The sequence below is a fragment of the Microtus ochrogaster genome, chromosome 2, assembly GCF_000317375.1.
Source record: "Microtus ochrogaster isolate Prairie Vole_2 chromosome 2, MicOch1.0, whole genome shotgun sequence".
Taxonomy (NCBI): Eukaryota; Metazoa; Chordata; class Mammalia; order Rodentia; family Cricetidae; genus Microtus; species Microtus ochrogaster.
In genome coordinates, this window is record NC_022010.1 from 13,556,644 (window position 1) to 13,578,491 (window position 21,848).

A 21,848-nucleotide genomic window follows, 5' to 3' on the forward strand; every position below is an offset into this window, starting at 1 on the left:
CCACACGGCGCATTCTGTGACTCAGGGAAGGGGATGCTCTGTCCCACACGGCGCATTCTGTGACTCAGGGAAGGGGATGCTCTGTCCCTCGGGAGATAAGGACAAATGCTGTTTTCGTTTTTGTTTGTTTTTTGTCCAGTCATTACGTTGAAGAATCCTCTAAGTGTCTCTGCAGAGTGAGGGCTGGGGCGTGCTTACACAGCGCAGTGGCGGGTTTGAAAAGAATGAATCTCAGATAACATCTACAATTTAGTCTGTGGGCAGGGGGATGATGCTGAGTGAGAGTCGGGTAGACGGAGCACACTCTGCCTGCAGAGCCAGGGCAGCATTGTCTGATGGAGAGGCCAGCCTCGAAGGCAGAGGGAGAGTGGACATGATGGAGCCTTTGGGGATGTCTTTCTGGCCTGACCTGGTAGTCCTCAGGTTTTATTCAGATGGTGTTTGTTTTTAAGATTGACTTTTACGTAAGTGTCTGTGTGAATGTGTGTTACCTGATGTGGGTGCTGGGAACAGAACTCAGGCCCTCGGGAGGAGCAGGGAGTGCTGCCCTTAGCCTCTTAGCCTTCTCTCTACCCTCATGTCTTTAAAATCGAAGACCCTAAGGCTTGACTATGTGCTAGATTAAGTCAGCACTCAGAAATGGAACCTGGTAAGAGAGAAGGTAGGAAAAGGTCCTTTGAATGGTGACAATGGCCCGCAGCTGCAGGAGGAGTGCAATGAGATTGTATTTTACAGTGGGGTGGGGGGCTGTGGGCAGAGCTCAGCGGCAGACTACTGGCCTCGTACATGTGCGGTCCTTGTTTACCCCTTAGTACTGGGGAAGCCCGTGTGATTACAGTGTTGTGGTCACACATGGGAAGCAGCCAGCTCCATGGACAGATGGTGTCCTGCTCCATCCAGGCAGGAGCTGGCCTGCTCTGTCCTGGAGCCGGTCCCTGCATCCCTTTGGTGGATTTGAGGCTTTACTGTCAGATCCTGGAAAGTCCGCTCCTGTTTTGGTGACACACACCTTTAATCCCAGCACGGGGTCTCTGAGTTCGAGGACAACCTTTCTCCAACAAGGAACCTGGAAGGTGTCCTGTGGGATGCCCTGCCTCATGGCATCGTATTTTTTGCTTTTCCCAGATAAGCAGTCAAACAGCGCTTCCTTGGAGACTCTGTTAGCACTTCTTCAAGCAGAAGGGGCCAAGATTGAGGAAGACACTGAGGTAAGGCTAGACGACCTTCTGGGAATACCTCAGCACGTGTCTGGGTCACCTTGCCCAGTCCGTGGACCTGTTTCCTCCACTGCCAACAGGGGACACTTCCCAAGCACACGGGTCTGAGTGCAAGTGAGCAGAATGTGCTAGGCAGGGGTCCAGCAGGCGGGGGCAGCCCAGTACTGACCCAGACCAGGGTGTGCGCTGCTCTGCCAGGCTCCTGGTGCCAGTGGCTGAGCAGCATCTCCTGTGGTCAGTGAGTCAGCTGGTCACTGCAGCCTTCCAGACATGGCTAGCCAGAGTCTTGTCAGGGGAAGAAATGAATCAGGGCTGGCGCATGTTGCCCAGGTCAGGCTACGCTAGTCTGACTAACCGTTAGGCTTTGGCAGGCCCTGAGAGCCACAAGCAGAATTCTCTGCTGCTGCCCCGTCCAGGGTGAGTCACTGGTCAGGGTACAGCCAGGTGGAAGTCAGAGGGCGGGGCCCGGGCAGTAGCCATCTCTGGAGTAGAGAGCTGGCAGCTCAGGCTGCCATCTGTTGTGATTCTGGAAGCTGGGGCCAACAGCGGGACCACCCACCTCATCTTCCTGGGTCTGCAGCTCTGCGCATGAGGCCTATTCCCAGGAGGAGGGATGCCTGCCGCAGGGAACTAGAGCCTGCTTCCCTGGCCTGGACTGTGAAGGGAGCATTCTTCCTAACAGTGGGCCTGTCTTGTAATCGTTTCTCCTGCTTCTTGTAGAACATGGCAGAGAAGTTTCTGGATGGAGAGCTTCCTCTGGATGCCTTCATTGACGTCTACCAGAGCAAGCGGAAGCTGGCACACACGCGGCGTGTGAAAGTGGAGAAGCTCCAGGAGCTGGTGCTGAAGGGACAGAGACTCCCACAGGCCGGAGCCCCAGTACCGCCCAGGGTGCCTGAGCCATCGACTGCCACCTCCCTGCCCTACCCGTCTCTGGAGGCCACTGGACTCCCTTCTGTTGTGCCTCGGCGCATCCCACCACCTCCACCCCCGGTGCCCGCAGGACACATAGCCACCCCATTCACTGCTGCCATGGGCTCAGGACAGGCTTCTCCATACCCAGGATTACAGTGCCCACCTCTGCCCCCCAGGGTGGGCCTCCCCTCTCAGCAAGGATTCTCTGCACAGTTGGTGTCGCCATACCCACCAGCCCTGCCCCAGAGACCCCCTCCACGGCTGGCTCCACACCAGCCGGGCTTCATCCTCCAGTGAGCTCTGGCGTCTGTTCTTCCTGCAAGACACCCTCTGCCTGCCATGCCAAGCTCTGCAATGGAGGCTGCGGAGTCCAGCATCTGGGCCAATGGCTTGGGTGCCCTGGGTCAGTGTGTCCATCCGATTTTAGAACTGTAGGTCCGTGGTAAGTAACGAGAGCGAGTTTTGTGGACCAAGGGAGCTCTCTGTGCCAGGCCACTGTCTGGCACGCCCTGTCATCACATGGGTCTGTGCTCTCGTTGTGATTTCTAAATATCTAGTGTTGACGGACTTGTGCATCTGGAAGATAAACCTCCCCTCCAGTTTAGAGTCATGGCCCTCCTGTTGCAGCTTTATTTAATAAGCATGGTTAATTATATGTTTTATTTTCAAGTCTTGGTCTACCAGCTGCTATGGTGCCGGTAAAGGCTGGTTTACACTGGCCAGCCTGGAACATGTGCCCACAGCCAGACCTTGCTGGGCACCTGTGCTGTCCACTCAGTCTGTGCCAGGCAGGTTCATCAGTCACCTCTCCTCCTGCCAGACTGGATGCTCTCGGTTCAAAACCATGAGCATAGTTTGCACTTGGCTGCTGTGTGCAGAGACCAGGAGAGCTGTGGCTCTGGGTGTGAAGCCGGTGTGAGCTGGACTTTGCACAGCAGAGTCTTCAACCCTCACTCACACCTCAAGTCTCATGGTGGTTTCTGTGAAAAAAAAATACTCAGTGTTTTTACTACACTTGTAATTTTCCTGTTTTATATTTGGAAAGGAAACTTTTTTGACACTCTCAAGACCATTCAGGGAAACTTTTTTAAAAACGCAGAGACTGTTTCGAGCTGGTTAAAAATGCAGATTTATTGAGTGCCGCTTCCTGTCAGGCGAGCAGTTCATGGTCACATCCGTCAGTGCCCGTGCTGTGCCTTAGCTTCACTTGGTGCCGGGACTCAGATGCCTGCAGTGGGCCTCATTGCTTTGTGATAGGTCAGAGGAGGCCCATCTACCTTCAACCAGGATACTCTCGGGAGTGTTCTCTGCCATCGCTGACAGTGCTGCAGGTGCTGGCCAAGAGCACAGAAGGGGTTTGGGAAAAGCCCACCTCACGGGAATGACAGCGGTGGCTCCTTCCTCTCTGGGATCTCATCTGCAGGTGCCACATATGCAGAGTTCCCAGGGCCCAGGTGGGGGGGGGCCAGCAACCACACCTGTTCCCAGAAGGCTGTGTGCCTGTCGGTAGAAGTTAGAGCCCTTCCCATACCCTGCCAGCTGGCCTCAACCCAAGGGGACAGGGCAGAACTGGTTAGAGAGCCTGTCCCTGGTGGTAGCGCCAGCCTCTGTCCCCAAGTCTGTCCTCCCGCTCCTGGATTGGACCCTACTGGAGCTGTTGTAAAGAGACAAAGCTGTATGTACCACCTCGATACCTCTGCCACCAGCTGCCGCCGGGAACGCCCACTGCCCCAGTCACGGGCTGCAACCACATGGGAGCTCCAGGAGGATGTGGTGAGGGGCTGCCAGGCTGACCTTGCCATCACCGCCCAGGGCCATATCTGGCACCGGGGTTGTAAAGCTGTAGAACTCTTAATAAATTGAGAATTATTAATTTCAGTTTGTTGCATTTCTCTTTTTTTTATTTTTAGCCTGCCACTGCTTTACATGGTTCTAGAACGTCTAACAAAAGGCTGACGGCTGGACAGGCAGGAGGAGTGCTAGGAGTTCAAGGCCAGCCTGTTCTAAGGAACAAGTTCCAGGTCTCAAAAAAAAAAAAAGCAAAACAAAACCAAAGCTGCTTATTCTAGATCCCTGGCACTAGCCATGGGTTGGTTGTTTTTGTTGTTGTTGTTGTTTTTTTGTTTTGTTGTGTTTTGTTTTTTCTGGCTGTCCCGGAACTCATTTTGTATATCAGGCTGGTCTAAAACTCACAGAGATCTGCCTGCCTTTGCCTCCTGAGTGCCGGGTTTAAAGGCGTGCAACACCACCATCCTCTCCAGGTAGGGCTTGTGTAAGTCAGATAGCAGTAACAGAAAAATGTTTCTGACATAGGACTGTGTGTTTGGGATTGCAGCCATAGCGCTGAGGGTGACTTCAAGGCACTAGCCATCCTTGGTCTCTGTGCCACAGATGATGAAATAGCTAGGACACCGGCGGTTTCAGGTGCTAGGTTTTAGGGGCTAACATTTTGTTTCAAGAAAGTGTCCCCTCCCACACCAAGCCCCACTGTGTGCTGCCTCCTGTGCCTTCAGGTGCCTGCCTGAAGATAGCAGTAAAAGAGAAATGTTTCTGACCTGGTTGAGCTTGTACCTTGTCGCCTACGCTCTGCTGACCATTGCTGAGCTGTGTGTCTGGACCACAAGGCCCCTACAAGGGATGTGACCCAAGAGCAACGCTGTAGCATCCCATGACCTCTTCTGAGGAAGATGCTCACATACACAGCCCTATGGTTATGACAGGAGATGCATGTGACCAGAGGCTGGGGAATGATTTGGAGAGGTGGGGTTGATTGGTGACTGGTCTCCAGTTCCTGGTTGGAGCCCCAGAATGCAAGGTCAGGTGGACCCTTTGGATCACTGGCCAGTTTGGACCAATTTTCTCTGGTTTGTACACATGAATACTCTAAAGAAGCATTTGAAATTCTATAAAAACATGATTCCAACCCGGCAGCCAGCTCCATTAGCCTCACACTGGAGATCAATGTGCAAAGCACTGGAACACACAGGCTTCTACTCTGCTGCCCAGGAAGCTTGCCTGCCCCAATAGCATACGCTCTTCTATAAATGCTGAGTGTGGGCATGGGGCCCCAGCCACCTCTGCTGGGCTGCAGGTTGAGTGGAGTGACCTCTGGAGCCTGGAGGTCAAGGTCCTCGCCCACCAGCTCAGACACTAGAAGTCTAGAAACTGCCAACTGTAACCAAATGGTCTCAGATTAGTGCCCCGGTGTTAACCACTGGTGAGGCCCTAGCAGCTTCCAGGCTGGAATAGCAGTGGTCTCAGGGAAGCCTTGGGAGGATGGGAGGGTGATGATGGCTAGTTCAGCCCATGCTACAGCAGTCTGCAGGAAGACGGACTGGTGACCGGTGATAACTGTACTAGCAAGACTCTTCGTGTCCTCGGGTTCTAATGTCAACTGCAGACACCTGCACAGGGCCAGAGAAGTGTGCATCTCTGGAAAAATGAAAAACCTGGCACAGGCCCTCACTAGGGCACTGGTGACAACAGTGTTTTATTGCCAATGGAATTCAAACACAGAATACTAGACACAGAGCAAAGGAACTGGCTCCCTCCCACAGTCCTGAACCTTGGCCCATGGTTGGTAGCTTTTCCAGGGCACAGGGCAGGCAACTGGAGGGAGGCTGGGCACCTCTCCAGCTCAGCTGCTATCGGTATGGATATCCCTACCCGCAACTATTCCCCCTCACAGGCTTAAGAAACAGATTTATTCCAACTGTCAGGGACAGGCAAGGCCAGGCCTCCAAGTCTGGGCTGCTCCACCTGGGGGCCCCACAGGAATTTCTGAGCCCCCAAAAAGGTGGGCTGTGGCTTCTGTCTGTTTTAGCTTCTTACTGAGCTGAAAGTCCCCAGCTTCAGGAGGACTGAAATCTACCCACAAAGGTGGGTGATAAGCAGCCATACTAGTGAAGGCAGCCAGGCCAGGAGAAGGGAAAACAGGAAGTGGGAGGGTGGCTCAGAGTCCAGCTGGGAATGGAAACTCACGCACAGAGGCAGCACCTGAGCCAGGGCTGCTCCAGGCACAGCCCAGCAGCAGCCCCGGCCACCCTGTGGCCAGGTTCCCACACAAAGCCTGGTTTCCTGGGACTCTGAGCATGGATGCCCTAGCACCAGGCCCCCAGAGGATGATACAGCCTAGCCTACCTTCTCTCCCTCAAGGGTCACAGGTCACCCCCCTCATCCCCAAAAGCCAGCAGGGGACCCTCTCTTTTCCGTCCACTTACAGCCTCAGACTTTGGAGCTCAGAAGCAGGACAGCTCCTGGTGTGTGACCTGTCCCCAGTGTGCGGACTAGACTCAGTAGGGAGGACTAACATATTCACACTGTCCCAGATGTTAGCTGCGGTTGTGGCTCAGGCCTGCCGTCCCGGCTGCTCTGGGCAGTTCCTACTAAGATAAATAGACTCAAATCCAGATCAACTACCCCAAGGAGCCAAGACCCCTTGGGCTGGTGAAGGCTGTTTTGGGCTCCAGGTGCAGGAGTTCAAGCCTCTCAGAGGCCCCTTGACCATGGCCAGACAGCTACGTAAGGCCCAGCATGACCAGCAGCCGTCCGCTGGACACTCAAGGCCTAGTAGTTCACAAGTTGAGCTGGGTAGATGCCGTCCTTTGAGCTGAGCTGCAGGAGTCAAGACGAGGGGCTCAGTAAGCAAGGCCAGAGCACATGTACCATCCAGGTACAGACACTAAACACCCTTTGCACACTCGTGCACATGCATGCGCACACGCGCGCGTGCGCGCACACACACACACGCACACGCACGCACGCACGCTCGCTCGCTCTCCTCCCTAACCCAGCACTGATGCATGGCACCTGGTTGTCTGGCCTGGGGGCTATGCTGGGTTTCTGAGCCAAGGGTGGCTTCTTGGTGGTTGAACTCCGGGGAGCTGGGCTGGGTCTGCTGGGTTCTTCCTCTCCAGGTGTCCCCATCACCCCGGCCAGGACATAGTGCTGTCTGCGCAGTTCCCCGAGCCGTACACGCTCTGCCTCCAGTGTCTTCTCCAGCTCCAGGACCCGCACCTGCAGGCCACAGAGCCAACTCAGCACTCAGCGCTGCCTATGAGTCCCGGGACTTTCCCAGAGATCAGTCTCAAGAGGGAGCCTGGCAGCTGGGGGCATGAGGGTGCTCACTTGTGTCTCCATCTCCTGTTTCTTCAGCTTGATGAGGGACAGGCCGGAGAAATCCATGGTGTCTGTGATCAGGAGGAAGGAGGAAGCTGAGCGAGCTCTCCCACCACCTCTGGGAAACCCCTGAGTACGCAGCACTTGCCTCTGTCCTCGATCTGTTCCTGGCCGGATTTGGTGGAGGCCACCACGTTAGCGGCCCTCTCGTTGACAGAGCGGGAGCACTCCTGCAGGCGGCTCAGGTGGGGGCTGTGTTTGTCAGCTTTTACCTGCAGGGAGCACAGTGGTCACCATCTGCTGGCCACAGGCAGCCAGTGAGGGCCCCAAGTCCAGGCCCGACACAAACACCGCACAGCCTCTCACCTTGGAGGCTGCCACCAGCTGGGCTGTGCTGGCTGCAATCTCGTGAGAGCAAACGATGAGCTCCTCATATTTACCCATGTGAAGCACCACCTTGTCAGCCGACTCCCTAGGGATGGGGACCAGTCAGGGGCTGGGGCTCTGCACCATCAACAAGTAGGGCAACCCACACCCCAGACCTAAGCGCCTGTCCCGGCCCACCCCCACCTGGGGCGACATACACCAACTGTGTGGCTCCCCAGCCCACTGCCTTAGAGGCGGAGATGAGGCCTTCGGTCCACCGAGAGTTCTTGGCATAAAATTCCTGCTGCGTGGCTGCCCCCTAGTGGTGATGAAAGGACAAGACAGGATGAAGGACATTTCGGAGAGGAATGGGTGCCCAAAGGGCATATCCCTGAAGCCTCCGAGGTGTGGGGATTTTTAGATGTGGCAGTGGATACTGTATGGTGGGGTGGGGGTGGGGGCGTCATGCACGAAGGGGTCAGGGCTCCGAGGTGACCTTTCTGACCCAGCAAGGGAGGCTGCCAGACCACGGCCCTGCCTGCTCACCCTGCCGCTCTCCACGATTTCCTTCTGCAGGCTGGTGGAGGTCATCACAAGGAGCCGGATGGCCTGCCAAGACCAAGATATGACTGATTCATTCTCCAGGTGGTCCCAATGCAGAAGCTGCCCTGGGGTCACCCACCGCACTCACCTTCATGAGGTCTGTGCAGGAGTTGAGGATCCTGGGGAGGAGCGGGGAAGAAAGAAGCCAGCTCAGCAGTCAGAAGCTGCTCTAGGCTAGGGCTCTGGGGCCGGAAGCGGTACCCACCTCTCATTCACCTCCAGCTTTACCCCTGAGCTCTCATGGCGGGCCTGGTTCATCATGTCCTGTTCCGTGACAGAGAATGAGCCAGCAGATCACAAGATACTACCTACTGCTCTCAGAGGCAGCCTCCAGCCCCCTAGTTCCTTTCCTGCAGGGACTGGGAGTCCAGATGCTCAGTCCTCACCTCAATCCTCCGCACAGCGTCCTCAATGGCTGCAGAGGTGGCTGCCATCTCCTTGTCAACCATGGCCCCAAGCTCCTCTTGCCGCACATCCAGGCTCTTGGGCTTCAGGTCCTGGGATGGCACAAGTCAGACAGGGAGACCAAGGTCCAGCAAAGCTGTACAGGGAGTAGCAGGCTGGGGGCGGCGTGTGCAGGTGCAGCCCTGTGTCCTGACGCTGCGTGCTCACAGCCTGCACACCTGCACACCGAGCTCATGGACAGAGGAGTTAGCCCCGCTTCAGCCCGCGCTCTGCCTTGGCTGCACACCTCACCTGGCCCAGCTGAAGAAGACCCTGCAGGGGGGCCCGCATTAGGCTGGGCTGTGCCCTTGGTAGCATTGTCTGGTCCTGCAGCTGGCCCATGAGCTCTAGAGCCCGGGCTCCACATTCCCTGCAAGTGTCAATCAGGCCTGTTGGGGTTAAGGAAGGTTTGTGAGGAGAGTCCTGGAAAAGTCCCCACACACCCTGGCCTACGACCTAAAGCAAAGCCTGGTCCCCTGTGCACTGTGAAGACCCCCGTGTGAGACAAGGTGACGCAGCCAGGCCCTGCCACCAGGATCAACTTACGGTCGGCAGGGTCAGTGGGGGCAAGGTGGGAGGTGGCGCCACCATTGACGATGGTGTCCGCGGTCAGATGGGAGAAGCGGGTCAGTGCTGCCACCAGGGCAGAAGCATCTGCAGGTGGACAAGGCCGAGGTCATCGGGAGGGAGGGATGAGATTCTTGGTGTGGGGAAACTGCATTGCTTTCTCAGAGAGCCTGGGCCAAGGCCCCAGCACCCCAGCATGGATGAGGACAGAGGGCACGGGGAAGCGGCTGAGAGGTCATTTACCAAGCAGAGCCAGTGTGACCTCAGGCCCCTGCTCCCTCTACTTCCTAGGGGCACAAGGCTCTGAGTGGCAATAGGCTTCCTAGAGAGGCGCCTATCACTCCGAGAACCCCGCACCCGGCAGCCCTAGCCCAGGGAGCCCTACAGAAACTACAGGTCCACTGTACCCTCCACCTGTCCTCACCTTCAGAGCAGGTCAGGTACTGGCTGTGGCCCTTCTCCAGGGCACTCACCGTGTCCAGGGCTGCCTGGGCCCGGCTCACCAAGTAGTCTGCAAGTACAGGGCACAAGTGTAAGGCCTAGCCTGTTGCCACATGCTTCTCACAAGTGGATGACAGGAGCAAGCCTGCCTGCTGGGTGAGCCCCTCCGGGAGCCCTTGTGCACACACCTGGGGAGCTGGTGCAGCGCAGATGCAGGGGGTCATCCAGCTTGCTCACTGCATCCTGCAGAATGGCCTCCGCCTCAGCAGCAGCGCTGCGCAACACTGCAAACTGGTCATCCAGCAGCTTCTGCCGCAGCCCCTGTTCCTGCGACACCTGAGGGCAAAGAGACGAAACCTTCAGACCCCTCAAGGCTCAGCTCCAGGGACTGGCTGGGAGGCTGGTCAAGGCCAGCTGACTCCCTCCACAGGAGTCTAGCCTAGCTGCGGTAGAGTTCTAGACCATCTCCCTCCCTCCCAGGGCTTGGAAGACTCATGGGGTGAGATGGGGAGGGAGTGGGGGCAAACAGCTCAGTGAGAAACAGCCCAGGACCTAGATAATCAAAGGGCCACTGGGCACACAGTAAGCTGTTCAACAGCTGGCAAAATGGCTCAGTGGTAAAGGCGTCTGCCACCAAGCATGGCAATCTGACAACCCGGGTTCAATCCCCGGAACCCAGAAGGTGGAAGGAAAGAACTGACTCCCGCCAGCTGTCCTCTGACCTCCACCATGAGCTCCACCCCAACAAAATAAACTGTTTTCTAAAAAAGAAAGAAAGAAAGGGCATTCTGTATCATCAGACAACGAGAAAACGCAAATCAAAATCTCAAATCACAATAAACAACGCTGAGTGGTGGGGCACACCCGGGACTCAGAAGTCTGAGACAGGAGACGACCCTGGCTTTGAGGCTAGCCTGGAGATTATATATATATTATATATACACACATATATATACATACACACACACACACACAGAGAGAGAGAGAGAGAGAGAATCGGCAAGGGCTTTGTACCCACATAAGTGGCTGAATCAAGAAAACAGTCAAAAAGATGGCGAGGATGTGGAGAACTTGGAACCCATTTCTTGGGCCTGGGCTGCTTTTGCGAGAGGTGAGGATGTCTCAGCCGTGGAAGGGAAGCCAGGCCCTGAGCACAGTGAGAACACTGACTCACTCACACCAAAGGGTGCGCCTCACAATGTGGCAAGGCGGAGGGAGGCCATACCTTTTCTTCCAGCCGCCCCTGCAGCTCGCCCTTCTCCTGGGAGCTGCGCTGCTGCTCTTGGCTGAGTGCTTCCTCCTTCTCCCGCACCAAGCTCTGGGCAGCCAGCAGTTCTGCTTCCCGCTGCCGCATGGCTCCAGTCAGGGCCTCCTTCTCTGCATTCAATGTGTCCAGCCGTGCGCTCAGCTCTGACCCACTCTGTGAACATGAAGAAGGCCAACAGCCATGCCAACCCTGCCTGGCCTTACCCGTGTTTACAGCCCGTGTCTTAGTACCACACCACTCCCAAGACACTGAGAGCTCCCTGCAATCCAGGAGGCACCTGGCCTGCTTGGGGGCCCACTGCCGTGTAAATATGGCCCAGTTTACAGGAAAGAGGACCCAACTTGTGCCAGCTGCATGCACCTGCTCTGTGCGGCTCAGGGCCTCCTGTGCATGGGCCAGCTCTCCTGCCTTGGCCGCCAGCTCCCGCTTGAGTTTCTCCAACTGGTCACTCTGCTCCTCCATCTAGGAAGGGAGAGCAGGTCAGTAGGGCAGCAGGGCTGGGATGGCGTGGGGCAGGGCCGCACACACTCAACACACCTTCATCTCGGACTCACGCTTCACTTGTTCCATCTGGAAGGCCAGCTGCTCCTTCACCCGCGCCACCTCTTCCTGACTCTGCTGTGTCACCGTCAGCTGCTTGGCTGTGTCTGCATTCTGGAAGGCAGGGGACAGGTTCTGACTTTGGACCCCTGGCCACACTGCCCTTCCTGAGGGTGGTACCCACCTTCCTCAGCAGCTCGGCATGCGTGTTAATGAGTTCGTTGTGCTTCTCCTTCAGCTTGCTGTAGCGCGCCTCCGTGGCACTGGCTTTCCCTGCAGAGAGGCAAGGCTGAGTGAGATGGGCAGGCGGGATAGAATCCACCCTCATCCTGCTGCTGGGAACCACCACAGAGGTGCGCACTCTCTGCCTCCTCTCGCAGGCTCTGGTTCCTGGCACCTTCCAGCTGCATGGCCTTCAGCTGGGCCAGCTCGTGCCGCAGCTGCTCGTTGTCCACCAGGGCCTTCTGCTTCTGTTTCCGCTGTTCCTCCAGCTCTGCCTCTAGAGCGTTTACCTGACCCTTCAGCTGTGAGATGTACCGCTGGGCCTGCAGGGCAGGAAGAAGTGCATGGAGCCCAGGTCCACCCGGGTGGGGACGGCCCTTGGTCACGCCTCCTCACCTCCATCTTGATCTTCTCCAACTCAGCACGGAGGGTTTCCACCTCTCTCTTCAAGTTCTCAATCTGGATGTCCCTGGGGTCAGAGGTCGTGGGACTCAGGTTTATAGCTGGAAGATCACAGACTGCCCAACACAGACAGGGTCTGGTTCCTCAGCAGTGGCCTTCAGGATTTCCATTACTCTGTAGTTCCCACCTACGACCTTTCCAGTCAGAAGGCTCTTTCTACCTTCTACCCAGGTGGGCCCTGGGGACTCACCTGTCATCCTTCATGGAGCCATTGGGAGGTCCAAAAGTCTGATCAAAGAGGTCAGCCACCACCTGCCATAGCAGAGAACATGGACCTCAGGTCCCCTCTTGTGCCCTCCATGGTGGGGAGCCCAGGGGAGGGGCAAACCCTATGTTGTGCCCAGCCTTGTGTCAGAGGCCCTTCTTCAGGGGACCAGACGGTGAGACATGGGGAGACAAGCAGGTGGGGGAGAGCTTACCACCGGCTCCCCAGCAGGGGGCGCACTGCTGATCTCAATGAGGTTCTCAGGCTCCTCATCTTCCGGGGCCTCCTCTGGGATCACCACCACAGGCTTGATGTGCTCGGCCAGGGCTGAAGCCCGCAGGAAATTGGGGGGTCCCTGTAGGGACAGCAGCGGGGAGATGCTCAGTTACCTCCAGAAGCCTTCTGTGGACTCTGCCAGAGCCAGGAAGGAGCCAGGGGCTGCTGACTGTGGGGAGGGGGAGGGGCACCTCGGGTAGTCTTGGGATCTGGATGAGCCTCTTAAAGTACAGCATGTCCGAGGCTCGGCGGAAGAAGTTTTTGAGGCTGCAATGGAACAGGGAAACAGGTCACAGGGGAGCCATCAGCCCCCTCTCCAACCATGCTCTAGTCCCCCACCTTGGCTGGTACCTGTGAAACTGTTCGTGGAACCGGTCCCTGTGGCCTTGCAGGGTGTCTGCTGGGAGACCTGAGGGACACAAGCGGACAGGACCCCTCTGCACACTGCTCCAAGGTATGCTTTCCTCCCTGCCCCCGAGAGTCTAGACCCGCGGGAGAGGAGAGGGTCACTCAGCTCTGACACTGACAGAGAGGGCGGCAGTGGGGAGGTGGACATGCCACCAGGGACCTCTAACACTACAACCATAGCCTTTCCACTACTGCCCCCCAGAAACACGGTGGGGGGAGCGGGGGAGGGGCCACTGTCCCCTCCTATACCAGCTGTGCAGAAAGCTAGGAAAACAAAAGTGATACGTCTTGTCTCTCTGCTCTGGAAGCTGGTGGTTTTCAGAAAGCACATCACTACCGCTGGTCTCGGGATGGTTTACAGGTGATCTTTCTACTTGTGGCCCACCTCTCAGCCCTTCCTTTCAGTAACACGAGGGGTACAAGGCCCCATATGCCCACCCAGGACCATGCAACTCACAGGCGTGCAGCTTGAACATGAGCTTCACGGTGTAGTGGTAAAGGTGACTGCAGTCCTGGATGACCTGGATGAGGGGGGCCAAGCGGCACTGGCCGGAGGACATCTGAGACACCGCGATGGCTGTGTTGAGCTGCCGGAAAACTATGGAAGAGGAGCAGGTGGAAGCAGGTGTGAGCAGATGCGGCTGGAGGTAGGCACAGGCTAGCCCACCACAGCTCACACCGTGAGGAGGTAGGCACAGGCTAGCCCACCACAGCTCACACCGTGAGGAGGTAGGCACAGGTTAGCCCACCACAGCTCACACCGTGAGCTTACACTGTGGTGGCTCTGGAAGCAGTGAGTGGCCTTCCACCATGCTGTCAAAACCACGGTGAAGGTTTGAAGATGGTTGGGACTCTAATCTGGGCCTTCGACAGCATGCTCTAGCCTGGACTGCAGCCCCTATACTGGTGGCTTTCTTGGGTCAAGGACACACCCCCAGGAATGAGGACAAGCAGGACAGCAAGGCTGAGCAACCCTCTTGATACGCTTCAGATCAGGAAGGGTTTTCCAGAACCTCCCACCAGGGTGGGCCCGAGACAGAAGTGACTGCTCCACACCCAAGGCCCTGAACCTCAGAGAATGAAGATTGTTACCAAAGGCCAGAGAGATGGCTCAGTGGACACAAGTGCTGGCCACGTAACCTGATGACTTACACGGCAGGAGAGAACTGTCTCTTTCAAGTGGTTCTCTAACCTCCACACATGTGCCATAGCACAGGCATGTCCACACACATGCACACAAATAAAATGTAGTAAATGTGTTTTAAAAGACTATTGCTTCAGCAAGGCATGTCGTGCAAACCTATAAGCACTCAGGAAGCTGAGACGGGGGAATTGAGCTCAAGGCCAAACTGGACTACAAAGCAAAGCCCGTCTAAAACCAGCAGCAAGGGCTGCAGAGATGGCTCAGGAGCTCAACAGCACTGGCTGCCCTTCCAGAGGACATTCCTAGAACACATATGGGCCTCAGCCACCTGGAACGCTGGCTCCAGGGGATCTGACACCCTCTTCTGGCTTCTGCAGGCACCAGGCACTGCCCATGGTGCATAGATGTACATGCAGGCAAAACACCCACACACGTGAAAAAAGAGAGAGAGAGACTGCAATTCTAATACCTCATCCTATAGACGTGGAGACAGGCGAGGGTTTGTTCTGGGCCACACATGGCCTTGGACACAGGCTTTACAAGCCCCCAGTGAGCCAATCTCTCACTTGCCCTGGAGACCCTGACAATCAGGCCTTGTATCAGAACTCCAGAGAAGGAGGCATAAAGGACAAACACGAAGCTGCCCCCTCTTGGCCTGCATCTTCTCTGGGGCAGAGAGAGGAATGACAATGAGCAGGCAATGAGCCAGGGTGGGAGAGCAGCCAGGCCCCACACTGGGCGCTCTGAGCGGTGCCAGAAGCCCCAGTCCCTGGAGCCTTGCTCTGGCCCTAACGGGATGGACGGGGTTGTTTGCGAGAGGTAAAAGCCGGATGGAAGAGGCCTCCCTCGCCTTTCCTTCAGTCCTAACTGGAAGTCGCACTAGGTACACTTTAGGTATCAAATGTGACTAAAATGTGTTTTGTAACCTGCCTTACTTCAGGCAGAACGCTCTAGTTCTTTCTGGCCAAGGTAAAAATGCCCTCTCACCCCTTTCTGTGTCTTCTTCTCCCTCCTTCCCAGGGTCCCCTGCATTCTAGGTAAGCACTCCACTACTGAGCTACAGCCCTGGCTAATGTAGACCAGGTTGGCCTCAAATTCAGATCCTCAAACACAGGCCTCTCCAGCACATAGATTAAAGGCATGGCCACCATGCCCAGACTTCTTTTTACTTAGTGGTTTTCCTTTATTTTTATTTATGTAAGTATTCTGCATGTGCACCACCCACATGCAGTGCCCGCAGAAGCCAGAAGAGGGCATCAGATCCCCTAGGACTGGAGTTAGTTGGGAGCCACAGTGAGGGCTCTGGGAATCCCCTGCAGGGCCTGTGGAGTAGCCGGTGCTCCTCTCCACCAAGGGCCCCTCCAGTTCGCCAGTCACTTTTCAGACTAGGTCTCACAAAGTTCCCCAGGTTGACCTTGAACTCACGCTAGCTCCTAATTTTCCTGCCTCAGCCTCTGAGTAGCACGCGTCTCTAACATCCTTGCGCTCCCTTTGAAGGCAGTGTGTTGCGGCCAGCTTTCCTCTTCCATGTAAGGGTTTCTGCTTTCTGTGCTGTGGGCTGAGGCGAGGAGGCCCTGCACCTCTCACCTGTGCACCCAGGTGTGTCTTCAGAAGCTCAGTAGACAGTGAGGTCTTTGTACTTCACTAAAACATCTGTGTCACCAAGGATGGGGCCTGTGGGCTCTTCCCACTTCCCTTGTAGGGACCACAGCCTGCCTACCTGGACCTCCTCCCAGGCCAAGAGCAGCCAGGGTGGGGCCATGGGGTGTATGGCGAATTTGATGGCCTGTGTGCTCTGGGAAGCTTGGGCTTAGCTCTTTTGCCAAGACAAAATTCCTGGTGGCCTTGGTCCAGCTGCTCTGCTGGGCCACACCCTGGTAACCTGACCTCTGCTCCATGTTGAGCCCCGGGCAGGCTGCAAGCTGACCTCTCACCCACCAGAGCCACAGGCCCGGACCCTGGGTACAGGGGGGCTGTCTTGCCTCTTCCCAAGTCCCTGTTTCCCCTTAAAAAGGCATCTTGGGCTCTGCCGTTGACAACACTGGGTCACCAGCAGCTGTTCTGAAGGTGCAGCCCAGAACAATCACCTCCCAGGCTGGGAGGGCGAGCCCTCTGAGATTTCCTGTCCAACGGCTGCCAGGTCTTGGGCTGAACAGTCTAACAGAACCCAGAGGCATTTCAGAACACAGCAGGAAATGTTACCCACATTCTCTCTCCCAGAGGGGACTGCAGCTGCTAAGGCCAGGCGGGAGCCTAGAGTGCTCCTCCGCAGCCCACACCACACCGCCTCCACATCCGGGACCCACAGAATAATGTTCAGATGCTGTGTCCTGGATGAACACACAGGGTCCCAAGGCAGTGCCGGGGAGCAGGTGCACTTAACACAGCACCGGGCTGCAGCAGGCGCTCCCCAGAGCATGCCCGGCACCGGGCTGCAGCAGGCGCTCCCAGAGCATGCCCGGCACCGGGCTGCAGCAGGCGCTCCCAGAGCATGCCCGGCACTGGGAGAAGCAGCAGTGAGAACGTCAGTCTGGTCACCGCTGTCTTGGCAGCCTGAGTGATGCACCCACCAGATTCAGAAAGCTTCAGTTCACAGTCCATGTAGTCAAACATCTCCACGGTAAGCTGGAAACTAGGGGAGAGAGGGAGGATGCATGGGGTGCAGGACACACCCACCCAATCCCCAAGACTGCTTTGGAACTGCACACTCCCCATCAGGTACAAACTGAACCAAACAAACCCCACCCCTGGCCCATGTGAGACCATGACCTTCAACCCGGAGGTGCAGCCTCATTTGCCATCATGGCCCCTGGTGGGCACCTGATCTCAAACACTCAGGGGTGTGGGAGAAACTGAGGCACACAGACTCACATGTTATTCACATCAGTTCCGGCTGCCTTCTCCAGCACCTCGTCTGTTACCTCCAGGCCTGCAGGAAACTGAGGGTGCTGCAGAGACAGCCCCCCACTCAGCTGCAGCTTTGCCGAGCAGCCACATACCAGGCCCCATCCCTGCTCCCGACAGTGCCACGAGGAGAGTGGCCAGGGAGGTTCCCCAATCATGCCTTCCAGGGCCCCCAGCTGCTCTGGTTATGCCGAAGGGGCTGAGAATTTGGGGACAACAGAAAGCCTGGGGACAGGACAGGGGCAACCTGGCCAAAACTTTGAAAGATACGGCCACTGGACCACAGCAGGCATCCACATTGGATTTATGTAGACACGGAGCTGAGTTGGCAATCTCCGTCAGTCATCCTAGCCTCTGCGGTAACCGGACAGACCATGGACAGGACAGATTCCAACTTTCCTCTATGTCCCCAGATGTCCCAGAGGGAAGGGCTCCCCAATCCCTCAGCCCCACAGTTCTACTACCTTGAGGTGGAAGGAGATTTTGGTCAGCAACAGTTTGGTGTAGACATTCACCAGGTGTCCATACTGGTCACGAAGGTGCCCCTGTGAGGATGGAGCCCAGCGTGAGGTCACTGTCGAGAGCACCCATCGAGGCAGAGGAGGAAACCAGGCGGCAAGGGCAGATGAGGGCCATTCTTCACGTCAGTCTCTTTCCCCGCCAGCCTTCACCAATCTCATAACTCTCTAGCTTCCGCCCCTCCTTAATTTCACTCCTTTGTCATTCTTGCCAGAGAAAGCCTTGTGAGAGGCAAAGAGAGCCCTTTGCCCAGGGCGACAGGCCAGTTCTGAGCTGGGATACTTCATTAAAGTGCTGCTGGCAGAAGGGGAGGCGCATCTGGCCTGTATGTAGAATTCGGCTCCTCTTGCAAAATGTCCTGGTGTGTGGCCACACGGCTTGGGCCTGGGCCTGTGGCAGGCCCTGTGATGAATCAATGGAGTGTAACGGCTCTGGACAGACAGCAGCCTCCTGAGAGCCACTCAGCTACGTGTCTCAGGAGAGCTCAGACAGTGAAGTCTGAGGCCCTTCTCTCCCGGGGCCATGACTTCTGAGGGTATCAGAGTGGACCCAGACACAGCCCCTACCCCCGGGATCTGACTATGGGTCTGAGAATGGCCTGGCAAAAGCATGGAAAATTCCAGTCTGTAACGGGGCTTCTGAAGCCACAGTCTAGGGGAGCCTGGGAGTCCCTGCTCTCCACACAGCCATGGGGTTGCTACCTTTTTCAACTCTCGGGGACTAACGGGCCTGCCTTATAGAGGCGGAGGCCAATCTAAGCCCCAACAAGGCTACAACTTCACATTGACTGGTGCTCAGCCTATATGGTAACCCCAAAGACAATTGTAGCTGCTGCAGAGGGGGAGGAAAGAACAAGCCCAGATGCTGCCCTCAGCTCAGCCACACTGCCTGGACGCTGTCCTCACACCTACCCACAGGTCGCCGATCTCACGTATGTTGCTCCGGTACCGCTGGCAGTCATGCAGCACCTGGGGCCAGAAGGATGGACAGTGGGCAGGCATGGCCAGTCCCAAGGACGAGGGACAGATACAAAGACAGAACCGTACCCTTCAACACTTCAAAGAAATACTGTGGGTGCTGTCAGCTGGTGAAATGCAGGCCTACTGAGCCTGTGAGACCAAAGGGCTACGGTCACTACTCACATTGGGGTGTCCATCTCGGAGGACTTTGTGAAGGACATGGCAGAACTTCCAACTGAGGATGGAGCTGCTGGGCAGTGGCAGGCCAATGGCATAGGACCAGAAGGTAAAGGCCCCCTTCTCATGGTGAGTGCCCAGAATGATGCCTTAGAGGGTCAAGGCCAAGTGAGGGACACAGACAGAAGTGTGGGCAGTTACTGTGCAGAGAGCCCCTGTCACTGGGCCCTGGCACTCTCTGCAGTTCCCCGGTCACAACAACTAGAGGTCTTGGGTCAAGCTCTCCCAGCCCAGCACACCCTGGGTCAGCACCATGCTCATCCCACAGTCTCCTCCCACCTCCCCACGGCCCAGGGAGCACAAGGATACGCCGGGCATGCTTCTCCTTCACAGGGGCCTCCTGGCTGTTGATGGCTTTGCTGATGCTGATGGCCTATGAGGAACACAAGCAGAATTAGACACCTGTCTGCAGCTGTCTGGCCAGCACAACCCAAACGGATAGGCCATCTACTCTGGTGGAGGAGAACGAACATGTTTGTCAGAGCCACGCTCCCAGGAACCTCTACATGACCTGTAGCTGATGTCAATGCCACAGCAACCAGGAGCTCCAGGCTCAGGTGGGAGGAGAGCTGGGCTGTGGCTCAGAAAGACATGTCTGATCTACCTCACACTGCTCTCCCTGAAGAGGCCCCAGACTCCAGGAGGAGTGACTAAGGGCATGGCCAACAGAGCATCCTCTACCCCAGTTCCCACCAGGAAAAGCAGCAGAGACTTGGCCCCAGCCCAGACGAGCCCCTTGTCCTCACAGTCTCCTATAAAAGTGCACTTACCCCCTTTCCTGTACAGCAGGGCCCACAGCAAGGCTGTCAGCTGACGGCCAGCCAGATGCATGCAGAAGCCAGGCCCTGTCACTGGCTGCCACACCACAGGTGCCCGCTCATGCCACTGAGAAGGACAACTGTGGCCTCTTGGGGGAGGGGGAAGCCAACAGAGAATCTGCTTCGCACCAGGCTGTTGTCACCTCACACTTGACCAAAACCACAGCCACGGTCCTGAAGGTGGTTCTAACCTCTGCTGGCCACATCTTATTTCCCCAGCTCAACACCGTCCAGGAAGGCACACAGCACATACCATCCCTCAGCCAGCCCTCCAGAGACTCCACTGGAGAGACAGGGTGTGAGGTCAGTGTTTATGAACTGAGAAAAGCTCCCCAGTTCATGCTGCATTTTACTTAACTCTGTGAAGCTGTGATTCTTTGCCTGTCTAAACAGATCTAATAAAAAGCTGAATGGCCAATAGCAAGGCAGGAGCAAGGATAGGCAGGGTTGGCAGGTAGAGACTATAAATAGAAGAGAAACAAGAAAGAAGAAGGGAACAGTGGAGCCAGTCACCCAGCCAGCCACAGAGTAAGATATACGGAAGTAAGACAAGGAAAAAGCCCAGAGGCAAAAGGTAGATGGGATAATTTAAGTGAAGAAAAGCTGGCAAGAAACAAGCCAAGGCCGGGCAGTCACAGCTAAGAATAAGCCTCCGTTGTATGATTTATTTGGGAGCTGGGTGGTGGGCCCCTCAAAAAGCCAAAGGAGCAAACACACTGCACAACACCCCAGTTGATGTCTCAGATCTAAGTGGATGCCCCAGCACTTGCTGAGCAGGCTGACTCAATTTTCCTATAAAAGTAGCTAGCCTGGTGGGCCGAGCGTCCCTTTCTGCTCGGAGGCATGCGTCTGGGGACTGCCAGGGCTGGGCACAGGCTGCTCCTTAGCTGGACCCTGCACCCCACAGTCCAGCAAGGTACACTGATGCCCTTTCACACACAGGGCCGATTATGAGAGACTCATTGGAATCTGGGAACCTGGGACTGCAGCCGAGCCCTCCCACCTCACTGAACTAGGGTCCTGAAGGAACACAAGCGGGGTCTGCCTTCCCAAGTACACAAAGCCTCAGCCAGCCAAACATCTGTTCTCATGGGTGCTGAGCCTGCATCCACGCCCCCAGGTCTCTTTTTCCTCACAAACACAGGGTGGTCACCCAGCAGCTGAGGTGAGGCTGTTGCTCTGCTCACTAAGGGTACCTCACCTCTACTGAGGGAAGGTGGGCACAGTGGCAGCCATGGGGACAATCAGAGAGACCCGGTGAAGGCCAGCACTGCACACGCCTCCGGGAAGCCACCTGGGAGTTGGTGACTATGCCCAGTGTCTTGAGCACACTGATCTGCTGGGCTCCGTGCTGTGTCCTCAGCGTGATTGTGACATGGCTTCCAGGTACAGCTCTCTCCTGGCAGGAGTCACGTGCTAAGTGGGCTGGGCCACCCAGAGCATTAAGCAAGCAGCTGTGGCTCACAGCAAGGAGTGTCCCTCCCTGGGCTGTGGAACCACAGCCTTCAATGCCTTGACACCCGAGCTGGGAGCTGGCTCTAATGATGAATGCCACCTGTCCTGGAAGATTCCTGGCAAGGAGGGAGGAGATGGAGCTGCCCTGGTGACCCAGATGATGAATGACCTGGGTGGGGTAAGAAACTTGGAAATTGTGAGTACAGTCTGGGAACGGACGAGCAGGGAATCTTTTTCTTCTGAGGAAAAAGACCACCAAGAGGCCATGACAAAACCTTCCAGACCCCAGGCCTCCCCAGATGGCAGTGGAGTCTCTGCTTTTCTTTGCCAGGGGCTAGAGAGATGGCTCAAGCATTAAGCTCTTCGGAAAGGTCCCAAGTTCAGTTCCCAGCACCCACATCAGGAGCTCACAACCACTTGTAACTCCAGCTCCAGGATCAGACCACTGGCCTCTCTGGGCACCCGCACTCACCTGCAGACACACACAGTTAAAAACCGCGGGAGAGCTCTGCGCCCACCTCGGTCAGCAGAGTAACAATCTGAAGAGGGCAAAGACGGCAGTTCAGTTCTACAGACTCAGTGCCAGTGTTGGTTCAAACTTTGAGAGTCTGACTCCTAAACCTCTCTCTTCACATCAATATGTGCACGCATGTGAACGTGTGCGTGTGCTCGTGTAAGCACATACATGACATGGCATGGGTGTAGAAGTCAGAGGACAACTCAAAGGGCTCTCTCCTTCTACCATGTAAATCCCAGGATCC

At 56.3% G+C, this 21,848-nt stretch overlaps 2 protein-coding genes across 2 annotated transcripts in view; one reads left to right on the forward strand and one right to left on the reverse strand.

Annotated features, from left to right (window-relative positions):
- Positions 1-4,010, forward strand: part of Vps37b (VPS37B, ESCRT-I subunit) — a 28,498-nt gene extending 24,488 nt beyond the window's left edge. The window contains exons 3-4 of the mRNA XM_005344398.3: positions 1,126-1,208; positions 1,938-4,010. Of these exons, the coding sequence (XP_005344455.1) occupies positions 1,126-1,208; positions 1,938-2,429 (575 nt within the window). The 3' untranslated portion in view covers positions 2,430-4,010. The remainder of the gene's footprint in view (positions 1-1,125; positions 1,209-1,937) is intronic.
- A 329-nt stretch (positions 4,011-4,339) lies between these two features.
- Hip1r (huntingtin interacting protein 1 related) overlaps positions 4,340-21,848 on the reverse strand; it is a 30,239-nt gene continuing 12,730 nt past the window's right edge. Inside the window, exons 2-32 of the mRNA XM_005344397.2 lie at positions 19,124-19,187; positions 18,761-18,903; positions 18,530-18,586; positions 17,564-17,644; positions 17,067-17,143; positions 16,766-16,827; positions 13,509-13,649; positions 12,995-13,052; positions 12,835-12,910; positions 12,582-12,722; positions 12,353-12,414; positions 12,097-12,169; positions 11,840-12,023; positions 11,663-11,751; positions 11,476-11,592; positions 11,299-11,400; positions 10,897-11,091; positions 9,860-10,007; positions 9,655-9,741; positions 9,210-9,317; positions 8,916-9,052; positions 8,606-8,716; positions 8,425-8,483; positions 8,308-8,338; positions 8,163-8,225; positions 7,835-7,935; positions 7,617-7,722; positions 7,399-7,522; positions 7,260-7,321; positions 6,942-7,148; positions 4,340-6,746 (exon numbers count right to left, since the gene is read on the reverse strand). Coding sequence (XP_005344454.1) covers positions 6,699-6,746; positions 6,942-7,148; positions 7,260-7,321; positions 7,399-7,522; positions 7,617-7,722; positions 7,835-7,935; positions 8,163-8,225; positions 8,308-8,338; positions 8,425-8,483; positions 8,606-8,716; positions 8,916-9,052; positions 9,210-9,317; positions 9,655-9,741; positions 9,860-10,007; positions 10,897-11,091; positions 11,299-11,400; positions 11,476-11,592; positions 11,663-11,751; positions 11,840-12,023; positions 12,097-12,169; positions 12,353-12,414; positions 12,582-12,722; positions 12,835-12,910; positions 12,995-13,052; positions 13,509-13,649; positions 16,766-16,827; positions 17,067-17,143; positions 17,564-17,644; positions 18,530-18,586; positions 18,761-18,903; positions 19,124-19,187 — 3,114 coding nt within the window. The 3' untranslated portion in view covers positions 4,340-6,698. The remainder of the gene's footprint in view (positions 6,747-6,941; positions 7,149-7,259; positions 7,322-7,398; positions 7,523-7,616; positions 7,723-7,834; positions 7,936-8,162; positions 8,226-8,307; positions 8,339-8,424; positions 8,484-8,605; positions 8,717-8,915; positions 9,053-9,209; positions 9,318-9,654; positions 9,742-9,859; positions 10,008-10,896; positions 11,092-11,298; positions 11,401-11,475; positions 11,593-11,662; positions 11,752-11,839; positions 12,024-12,096; positions 12,170-12,352; positions 12,415-12,581; positions 12,723-12,834; positions 12,911-12,994; positions 13,053-13,508; positions 13,650-16,765; positions 16,828-17,066; positions 17,144-17,563; positions 17,645-18,529; positions 18,587-18,760; positions 18,904-19,123; positions 19,188-21,848) is intronic.